This window comes from Melanotaenia boesemani, chromosome 3, assembly GCF_017639745.1.
Source record: "Melanotaenia boesemani isolate fMelBoe1 chromosome 3, fMelBoe1.pri, whole genome shotgun sequence".
Taxonomy (NCBI): Eukaryota; Metazoa; Chordata; class Actinopteri; order Atheriniformes; family Melanotaeniidae; genus Melanotaenia; species Melanotaenia boesemani.
In genome coordinates, this window is record NC_055684.1 from 12,309,392 (window position 1) to 12,320,175 (window position 10,784).

General features: G+C 42.7%; 1 protein-coding gene across 1 annotated transcript; it reads left to right on the forward strand.

The window, feature by feature from the left end:
* Nucleotides 1–1,506: 1,506 nt before the first annotated feature.
* On the forward strand, nt 1,507–10,429 carry mcm2 (minichromosome maintenance complex component 2). The gene is made up of 19 exons (XM_041981571.1): nt 1,507–1,607; nt 2,574–2,767; nt 2,846–3,018; nt 3,256–3,386; nt 3,467–3,605; nt 3,690–3,787; nt 4,818–4,939; nt 5,065–5,272; nt 5,401–5,535; nt 5,848–6,039; nt 6,228–6,321; nt 7,336–7,414; nt 7,611–7,782; nt 7,858–7,984; nt 8,139–8,251; nt 8,765–9,004; nt 9,132–9,314; nt 9,517–9,672; nt 9,814–10,429. The coding sequence occupies exons 1-19, from the start codon at nt 1,602–1,604 to the stop codon at nt 9,922–9,924; spliced, it is 2,673 nt and encodes an 890-aa protein (XP_041837505.1). The 5' UTR covers nt 1,507–1,601; the 3' UTR covers nt 9,925–10,429.
* Nucleotides 10,430–10,784: the final 355 nt, after the last annotated feature.

The following is a 10,784-nucleotide window of genomic DNA, read 5'->3' on the forward strand; positions in this document are numbered from 1 at the left end:
TTCTCCACCCTCTGCAACATGAACTGGGCTGAGGAGGTTTCTTCACCTCCTGATTTTGCTGCAACACGTTGCTGAAAGGAAACTGGTTTGTTGCCAAACACAAGTTTCACTCTGCTGAGCAGTGAGGTCATCCTTCTGTTTAAATATTGAAGTTACTTGCAATGTCACATATGGACACCGTGCATCAACAGACATGCACTAATCAGTGAGGGTTAAGGGCTTAGAAAACAACAGCTGTACTGTTTCCAATGAGCTGCCTCTTGGATCGGTCCTGGTCTGGATTATAGGAATACCTGGATCAGTGAGGCTGGAGTGCACAAAGACACACAGAGAGAGAGAGAGAGAGAGCACCGAGGGATTCCCTGCATACACTATTCCAGCCAATCAGAGTAAGCCTAAAAAACTCCACATCCAATAAGAGCAGAAATTCCTCCTCCTCCTCCCAGTCTGCAGTCCTTTTCTGTGGTTCAGAAGAAGAACGTAGACATGAGTAAGACTCTCGGCCATAAAGCCAAGGGATAATGATGATGAGTGCATGCCACAGGTTTGGAAAACAAAGACAACCTTTGTGGAAGTTGACAACTTATCTGCATTAAATAGGACATACTTATTCATGACACTTTAATTTTATTTCACGTTTAGAAATGAATGCCTCTTGTCTGTCTCATCTTCTGCCTTGTTTTTGCTGTGTAAAATTAATCCATTGTGCCATTAAGATCTTTCTCATCCGGACTATTTGTAATCATGAAGGGATGACAACCAGAGAGAAAGGAAAGACACAAATAAGGGAGGGAATATGGAGAAAGGAAGAAGAGAGAAGGAGGACAGAAAAGTGACAACTGATGAAGGAAGCAAGGAAGAAATGATGGAAGGAAAGGTGCAAAACAAATAAAATAGGGAATAGGGAATAAAAATATAGATTGAAGGGAAAAAGAATCAGAAGGTTGAGGAAGAAATAAAGAATCAAGAAAAGAAAAAAAAGAGTGGTGGGGTTTTTCTTTTACGTGTGTAAATATGAATATATTGTTTAATAGTAATATTTGATAAGGTATAATAATTAAATACTGTCAGTATAGGAAAGAGTCGAAAAAGTAGCCCCATTACTCATCACAGCTTGTTTGGTGAAGCCTAAATACAATATGATGTTTCTACTATCATTTTTTGCCGCTATGTGCTGAGGACACACGCCACATTTTTTCGGGACCTTGAGCAAGTAGAGAGAAAAGAATTGAGTTGATCGAAAACGAACGCAGCCCAAAAGTTCCCGGGAAAAAGATATTGCGTCTGCAGCACCGCCGAGGAAACAAAGATGAGATTGTTTTCTTCTGCAGCCTGCGCCGCTTTAAGCCGAACACATGTGTCACCACACAGAAATCAGGATACACTTAGTCCTGTTTATCCAAACGAACGCACCCTGCATCAAGATCCCGCCTTTCTACAGCAAATCCACCAATCAGAAAACCAGACGTCACTTATTTATGCGAATATTCATGTTTTTTCGCGGGCTTTGACTGTCACGTGGTCCGTTCGCGCGAAAAGTGACTCCCGGCAGGAAGAAGAAGAAGAGTTTTTAGAAGAGGCAGAGAAACAGCAGCACAGCAATGGCGGTGAGTAAAAACGGGTAAAAACTAATAAAAAGGCTTAATTGGTGGGTTTTGATGGTAAACAAACGGATGGAAAACTTTAATAAAACAGATTTTTACTGTTGTTGTCTGAGTTTGAATCTTTGTACTACTGTCGCGGTCACAACAGAGTGTTTCACTATAATCCACAACTTAATTTGTGTTTAGTTTAAGCGCTGTGAAGAAACTCAGTTAAAGTGAACATAATGTTTAAGTGGCTGTTTCAGCTCATAGATAACATGATGTTTAACTGTTGTTGGGTTATCTCGTTCAGGAGAGTTGCCATGTGGCTGCTTAGCTTAGTTTTGTCTGCTGATCGGATGATGGTCCAGTTTTTGTAAATGCTAGTTTGTCTTTCATGTATGTATTTAGTTGGTGACCTGTAATTCACCCTCGTGTATTGTATTTGTTTTACTTTGTCTCATTAAATCTCTGCATATTTATGGCTTATTGTCAGTTATAGCAACATACTGGGCGCAATATTAGAAGCCGTTTGAGTTTTACTTTGTTATATTTAAGTTTTACGGGGAAAAATATTTCTTAATACAATATATTTGTCATTAAATATAGTTCATTTAGGCTATGAATAAGCACACATCAAACCATAAAAACAATGCAGTTACTTCAATAAACAAAATCAAGCTCAGATTTTTTTTTCAACGTACATTACAACGTAATTTATTACTTGTCACAAACAACTGTATTTGAAACCAGTCCTTATTGCCAGTACAATTAAGATCTCTCCTAGTTCTAGTTACAAGGCAAAAACAACAAAGATGATGAACATGAAATATCTCCAATAAAAATGGATAATCAGATTAAGTTTTAATAAATGAATGCAGATAATCAGGATTTATTTGGGTGGACGTCAGATGAAATTATCAAACTGTCAAAAGAGTAAAGAAATCTGCTGGTTTGTATGTAAAATGAATTTTTTCCTTCATGTTGCAGGATTCCTCTGAATCATTCCACATGGTCACAAGCCCTAGCCGAGCCTCCAGGAGAGGAGACCTGACCTCCAGCCCTGGACGAGACCTGCCTCCCTTTGAGGATGAGTCTGAAGGGCTGCTGGGAGATGGACCCCTGCCTGAAGAGGAGGAGGAAGACGGGGATGGGGAGGACCTGATTGGGGATGGGATGGAGAGGTGAGGCCTAGTTTTGGATACCAGAATGCAGAATGTGTTTCAGAGCTTGATAACAAGAAGTTTCCCTCTTTTGTTCAGGGATTACCGTGCCATCCCAGCGCTGGATCAGTACGAGGCAGAGGGTTTGGAACTGGACGACGAGGATCTGTCGGAGATGTCGCCCGGAACCCGAGCTGCTGCTGAGGAGGCGATGAGGAGGAGGGACAGGGAGCAGGGGCTCAGTGGACGGCTGAGGAGAGAACTACTTTACGGTGAGGAGTAGATGTTTGGAAAATTCTTCATTGTTAATCACAAATTTACTTAAACTGATCAGAATAATAGATTAGAAGTTTGAAGCGAAATCGGATTCTTGTCTAAAGGTTCAGCTTTTGATCCTGAATCAGCTTCTGCTGCCATTGCTTCCCTGAAACTGGTCCTTCAGTACCAGTATCAGACATTGATTGCTCCAAATCTGTATCAGAGCTCACTGAGTAACTTCTGTCTTTCAGACAGCGAAGACGAGGATGACGAGCGCCCTGCCGCTCGACGAAGGCGCTTAGCTGAGCGTGCAGCAGAGGGGGTTACGGATGGAGATGAAGAGGAGATGATCGAGAGCATCGAGAACCTGGAAGACATGAAGGTTTGTGGAGAAGTCACGGAAGCCTGGAAGCTTTTTCTGGTCTGTAGCAGATTATGTTTTAACCGCTTCCTGACCTTCAGGGCCACACTGTGAGGGAGTGGGTATCCATGGCAGCTCCCCGGCTGGAGATCTACAACCGCTTCAAGAACTTCCTGCGAACCCACGTGGACGAAAATGGACACAACGTGTTCAAAGAGAAGATCAGTGACATGTGCAAAGGTAGTCCAGCTTTGCAGTGATACACCTCTTTGACGTGAACTGTTAGCTTCAAATAAATTATCCTGTCTGATCTTGTGACTGCAGAGAATAAGGAGAGTTTGGTTGTAAACTATGAGGATCTCGCAGCTAGAGAGCATGTCTTGGCTTATTTCCTGCCGGAGGCTCCAACTGAGATGTTGAAGGTGAGTTTATGTAACACTGTAGGTCAAACTGCGACATTATTAAAGATTAAGGTGCTTTAAACCTTGTGGGTTGCTTCTATTTCCTACCCTGTCTGGTTATTAGCAGACAAAAAAGTCCTCTTCTATAAACGGCTAAAACAAACCGCCATGGCGGAAACCGCCATTTTTAAAAAAAAAACTGTCAGTAGACCAGACAGATAAGCACTTGATTGAGGAGGTTAGGAAGTATGTGCATCTCTACGATGCTACAGCCAACAATTATAAGATTGCCCAGATGAATTTAAACTCATGGTGACGAATTGCTGGAGCCGTCGGCTCGGATGTGAGTGTACGAAGTGGTGGAAAAACCTCCTGACAACAGAAATGTAGGGATGAGGAGGCAAGATTCTGCAGCCATATTACGGATTTGCTACACAAAGTCTCTGGAAAAAGGGAAACAAAACTCATGTCCAAAATTAGCTAGCGTTACACCCCGTAAAGACTTTTTTGCAATTTGTATATAGTTTATTTTCATAATGTGTTTTTTTAAATACTCAGTACTTTTGATTCGGTTTTTTAAGCTATTTGAACATGAGTGTTCTCTCTCAATTTTTACTTTGATTGTAAATAGTTGACTTTTATTTGCACAGTTCTTTTTTAATTCCTTGTCTTTGTTCTTTTGTTTGTACTTTTGTATGTAGTTGAATTGCTCATTACTTCATTGTACATTCACTGACTGGTTTGCACTTAATTTATTCACTGCAGTCATTTCTTTGTTTTTCTATAGTTTTTTTTAATAGCAGTTTTATGGAGACCACTTTTTCCTCTAATAACCTGAAAGTGTAGTAATTACATCACTGGTGTCTTGTTGACCTCTCAAGAAAAATTGGAATTTTAAAGTTCAAGAGAAAACTTGAATAAACAAGGTAACACAACCAGAATGGGGCCGAAAAATGGAGAAAAAATTATCTAAATAGACAAAACGGTCCCTAATGACCTAACAAGGGTTCAAACAAACCTGAATGTGTTGTGATTTTCTGCTCTCCATCAGGTTTTTGATGAAGCAGCTAAAGAAGTGGTCCTCGCCATGTACCCAAAATATGACCGCATTGCTCACGAGATCCACGTCCGCATCTGTAACCTGCCGCTGGTGGAGGAGATCCGATCGCTCAGGTATCACCGTTTTCACTGATCCCGTGTTAAGATGGTGGAGGTTAGACTTCATTCATGAGAAGAGAACGTTGTGCAGCTGTTCCAGTTCTTTACACCTGGTTTTCTTCTTCGTTGGTCCTCCTCAGGCAGCTCCATCTGAACCAGCTGATCCGGACCAGCGGCGTGGTGAGCAGCTGCACCGGCGTACTCCCTCAGCTCGGCATGGTCAAGTACAACTGTAACAAGTGTAACTTCGTGCTGGGGCCCTTCTTCCAGTCCCAGAACCAGGAGGTGAAGCCGGGCTCCTGTCCAGAGTGTCAGTCCCAGGGGCCTTTTGAGATCAACATGGAGGAGGTGAGAAATTTTCTCTGAATGGAGACACGAGGAGTTTTACTTTGACTTTAAAAAAGCATCTGTTAGCATGTTATCATAGTAACCAGATTATTATCTGAGCTAACTTACCAGTTGTCTCCCACCGACAGACAGTGTACCAGAACTACCAGAGGATCACCATCCAGGAAAGTCCGGGTAAAGTGGCGGCTGGACGCCTCCCTCGCTCTAAAGACGCCATCCTGCTCGCAGACCTGGTGGACAGCTGCAAACCTGGAGACGAGATTGTGAGTCCGTTCATCTAACACTCATCATCAAACCACCTAACATGAAGAGGCAGACATCTAAAAAATCATGTTCATTAAAAAAAAAATCTTTAACTTTTTAAATTTTTTTTAAACTTCTGAGATGTGTGTACGTAGGGTAAGGATGCTGAAACTGAAAACAAGACGAGCAAACCTTTTAAAATCCACACTAAAAGTTCCTGATACCTGGAAGAGACCTTCTGCCTCATCTCTGGAACATAAATGATGAAAAGAAAGTGAAGAAAGACTCATGTTTAAGTTCTTAGTGTTTTTTTTTTTATTCTCCCTTCTTAGGAGCTGACGGGCATCTACCACAACAACTATGACGGCTCTTTAAACACCTCAAACGGCTTCCCAGTGTTCGCCACTGTGATCCTGGCCAATCACATCACCCGCAGGGACGAGGGCGTGGCCGTGGCCGAGCTGACGGATGAAGACATCAAAGCCATAGTTACCTTCTCGAAGGATGAGCGCATCGGGGAGAGGGTGAGTTATAAACTGTCAGAATTATGAATCGGCTTGAATTTTTTTTTAACACACACATCCTGCAACAGGATTAATGAACTGAAGCAGGATCAACTGATTTGATTTGGTCAGACCTCTTATGACCTGCTCATGTCAATCTTTTCATCTATTCATTTCTGATATTTTTCTGACTCTTTGTCCATTTGCAGATCTTCGCCAGCATTGCACCGTCCATCTACGGTCATGAGGACATCAAGAGGGCGCTGGCTCTGTCGCTGTTTGGAGGAGAGCCCAAAAATCCAGGTAAAAGCTGTCGGATGTGGTCCTGAATCGGTTAACTGGTCACCAATTTAACCAGGAGCAGAGCGTGAGGACTTTACTGGGTGGGAGTAAAACATCTTAGAGATCCGGTCCTGAAACTTAATGCTTAAGTCATCAGGCTCCATTATAACCAGTGGTTTCCTATAATGAACAACATATGCAGACTGAGTGCATATGTAAGGGTGTCAACCTGAGCTTACGTAGGTCTTCTACTGAAATGTAAATCGGTTACCAGGCAACATAATGCAGCAGCATTTGGGTTTTACTATAAATAAATGAACCAGTGTTTGATGAACATAAATTAGCTGATCTGAACTTATTCAGTGGGTGGTCTCTAGTCATCCTACCATCATTATCTGTGGAGGACCAGGAGGGGAAGGAGAGGTACTCATCTCCTCTGCTTGTAGCTGCAACGATGGCTGTTCAGCAGCTGGAAAGATGGTCATGTGACACCTCGTCCAGTTCTGCTTTTTCTAAATCTTTTTTTTTCTCTAGTGGTATTCTTCATTTTCTGAACACTATTGATGATATAGTCTGGTCTTCTTTTTCTTTGCTTTCTCTTTCATTTTTTTTGTAACAGTGTTGTGAGGACGTTTACAGCCAGGATTGGTCTGGCTGGCTTTTTCCTTTTTTTTCTTTAACTTTATTAAAATATCAGTAATACTGGTGTATTACAAGGTGAATGCACAGGCTAGTTTACAATTAGCCAGCACTACATCCGGCCAGCGTTGTCAAAGGAATCTGGTGCGATTGCGTTATTGTGTTAAAAAAGGCGCGTCTAGGTTGTTTGCACAGAATAGATCAGGGTGGTGTTTGCAGAGCTGTTCACTTTGGGAACCGTGTTAGATGATCAGCGGTTTCTGACTCCTGAAACTGGTTTTGTGTGGATGAAACAGACAAACGGTCAACAACTGTAGCAGGTCTGCATAAACTTGATTTTAAGGCCTTGATTTTTCCTCCTCTAACTCCTTCATTAACTCACCGTTTCTCCTGCAGGTGGGAAACATAAGGTGCGTGGGGACATTAATGCGCTGCTGTGTGGAGACCCGGGAACCGCCAAGTCCCAGTTTCTCAAGTACGTTCCAGAACCCTTAAAAGATGCATTTATGTGAAATTAGGACTTTAATTCCCCTTGTAATTTACTGTTAAGTGAGTAAATTAAACTTTTTAGAAAGCTCAACAACTCTGTACTTTTTAAAGATCTGAAAGAGAAAATAAAAGTAAATAATGAAACAATATTCACATCTGAAAATGGTGTTTTTCCTCTGCAGGTACGTGGAGAAGGTGGCGAGCCGTGCTGTGTTCACCACCGGTCAGGGAGCCTCTGCCGTCGGTCTGACCGCCTACGTGCAGAGACACCCAGTGAGCCGTGAGTGGACGCTGGAGGCCGGAGCGCTGGTGCTGGCCGACCGCGGAGTCTGTCTGATCGATGAGTTTGATAAGGTGAGCAGAGAGCCGACTGGATCTACACAAGAGTCAAAGTCTTTTTCTTTTGTTAAATGCAACCGTGTCCTCCAGATGAACGACGCAGACAGGACGAGTATCCACGAGGCCATGGAGCAGCAGAGCATCTCCATCTCCAAAGCCGGCATCGTCACCTCGCTGCAGGCCAGATGCACCGTCATCGCCGCTGCCAACCCCATCGGTACGTCGCCCAGAAACATAAACTGAAAGATTTCTCATGAATTAATGTGGGGTGCTGCAGCTTTGTGTACTTTGCTGGCTAAATTTTAAAGTGTGGATCCTTCCTGTTTGCCTTTGTGTTGCGTTTGATTCACTGCATCTCTGGTTGGTTGCAGGTGGCAGGTACGACCCGTCTCTAACCTTCGCTGAGAACGTGGACCTGACGGAGCCCATTGTGTCACGTTTTGACGTGCTGTGCGTTGTCCGGGACACCATCGACCCTGTTCAGGTACACACTTGTAAACACCACGCTGCACCCTCGTGATGTTGACTGCAGCTCTGCACCGAGTCAAAATGGTTAACAGTGCAAACTTCATGCTTAACTACACGTAATTTATCTGATTTTAGATATTTAACTGATTATGCAGAAAACAGCTTGTAAATCTAATCGATCAGAAAAAGGATTTTGTCTGAAGTTGTTCTTGCTTGATTCCACTTAAGCAAAGGAAATAGATTTTTCTCTTAAAGACATCGATCAGAAATTCTTTCCTTATGTAAAATATAATTTTATGTGACCTAATTTAAATATACAGAGTTGGGAATAAAAGATGATGATGAGAGTAATAATGATAATCAAGATAATAATCCAAAAATATGTTGAAACATTTCTAACAGTTAGGTAACAATTTCTCAGTTTTTCTAATAAAAAATAAATTTTACTGTTTAACTGCTAGAATGTGTCAGACCTAAACATTTAGACTTTTATAAGGACTGAATTCAGTGATCAAATCTTCTCCCCCAGGATGAGATGTTGGCTCGCTTCGTGGTCGGTTCCCACATCAAGCATCACCCTAGCAACAAGGAAGGGGGCGCGTCTTTAGAGGAGATGGTTTTGCCCAACTCGTCCGACGTGCCGCCGATTCCTCAGGAGCTCCTGAGGAAGTACATCATCTACGCCAAAGAACGGGTGCACCCAAAACTGAACCAGATGGATCAGGACAAGGTGGCTCGCATCTACAGTGACCTGCGCAGAGAGTCCATGGTGAGACCTCAGAACTGTCCCACCTTTTATTTATACTTCAACATGCACAAAATCTCCAGAAAGCAGCATATTAGGTTATTAGATTTATTAGCGATTGTGTCTGATGCTGGTTTGTTCGCACCGATAGGCCACAGGCAGCATCCCCATCACGGTTCGTCACATCGAGTCCATGATCCGAATGGCAGAGGCCCACGCCAAGATGCACCTGAGGGACTACGTCCTGGAGGACGACGTCAACATGGCCATCAGAGTGATGCTGGAGAGCTTCATCGACACACAGAAGTTCAGCGTCATGAGGAGCATGAGGAAGGTGTGTGACCGCTTCTCTGAAAACATCAAACACAAAGATGTGTCATGGTGAAGATTCTCTTTATAAACCCCAGTTTTCTGGGAATGATCAGGTTTTTCCTTATGTGCCCAACTGACCCGTGTAGCTGCTCCTCCAGAAGTCTGAAAACCTTCAAATCTACAGATGGAAACCTGATTTGTCCTGATTTTGTTTTTGTGTTCAGACGTTTGCCCGCTACCTGGCCTTCCGTAGGGACAACAACGAGCTGCTGCTCTTCATCCTCAAACAGCTGGTGGCTGAGCAGGTGGCCTACCAGAGGAACCGTTACGGAGTCCAGAATGACACCATCGAAATCCCTGAGAAGGATCTGCAAGATAAGGTGCTGAGAAAATAACGTTCAGCTTTTATTTTTCCATTTCTGCGTCTTGTGCACTGACATGGTTTAGTTGTTTAGCTTAAAAAAAAAAAAAAAAGTTGAAATTGAAATCTGATCTGTACCTGCCTCCTCTTCCTCTTTCAGGCTCGACAGATTAACATCCACAACCTGTCGGCCTTCTACAACAGCGACCTTTTCCACTCCAACAAGTTCAGCCATGACGGCAAGAAGAAACTCATCCTGCAGCAGTTCTGAGCAACTCAACCCACTCCTCTTCCTCTTCCTCTTCCATGAACTGTTAGCCGCCTCGGTGGGTCAGTGGGCGGTGTTTAGGGTTCAGCTGCTGTGGAAGATGTTTTTATCTCCAAGACGGGTGGTTGCTGAAGTTTTACATGTTCAGTTCATCTGTTTAGACAGAACTGAGTGTTGGAGATGAAACTGCGTCATCGGTGGATGTGAATGAGTCCAGACGCGATGTTTTCTTCTGCTCAGGCTTGTGGCCGATTGTAAATAAATGTACATGTTGTTGAAGGATGTGACTTGATGCTTCACTTCTGTCTGTAGATGTTTATATTTGCAGCTTTCCTGCTCGGTGTTGGCTTTTGTAGCTGCAGCTGAAGTCTCATAATTAATAAACACAATCTTAGAGGTTAAAATAAACTGTTACTGTTTTCTACATGTTGGACTTTTGCTGTGTTCTGATATTAAAGAAGGAATTCGTTCAATAATTGTTTAATAAATGTTGGAATTCTTTAAAGTGTTTTGTGTACTCAGGTTGTTTCTGAACCGACTTTTGGGCAGTTTACACACCAGCCACTTTATTAGGTCCACCTGTCAACATGGATATGTAATCAGCCAATCATATGGCTGCAACTTAATGCATTTAGTCTGTCTACATGCTCAAGAGAACTTGTTAAAGTTCAAACTGAGCAACAGAAAGCGGAAGAAATAGGATTTAAGTGATTTTTAATGTATGGTTGAGTATTTCAGAAACTGCTGATCTACTGGGATGTTCCACATTCAGATGGTAGGTGTCGTGTGACTGGTTATTTACCTGCTTGAGTTGTACCTAACAAAGTGGTTGGAAAGTGTAATTGTTTGGAGAAAAGAGAAAC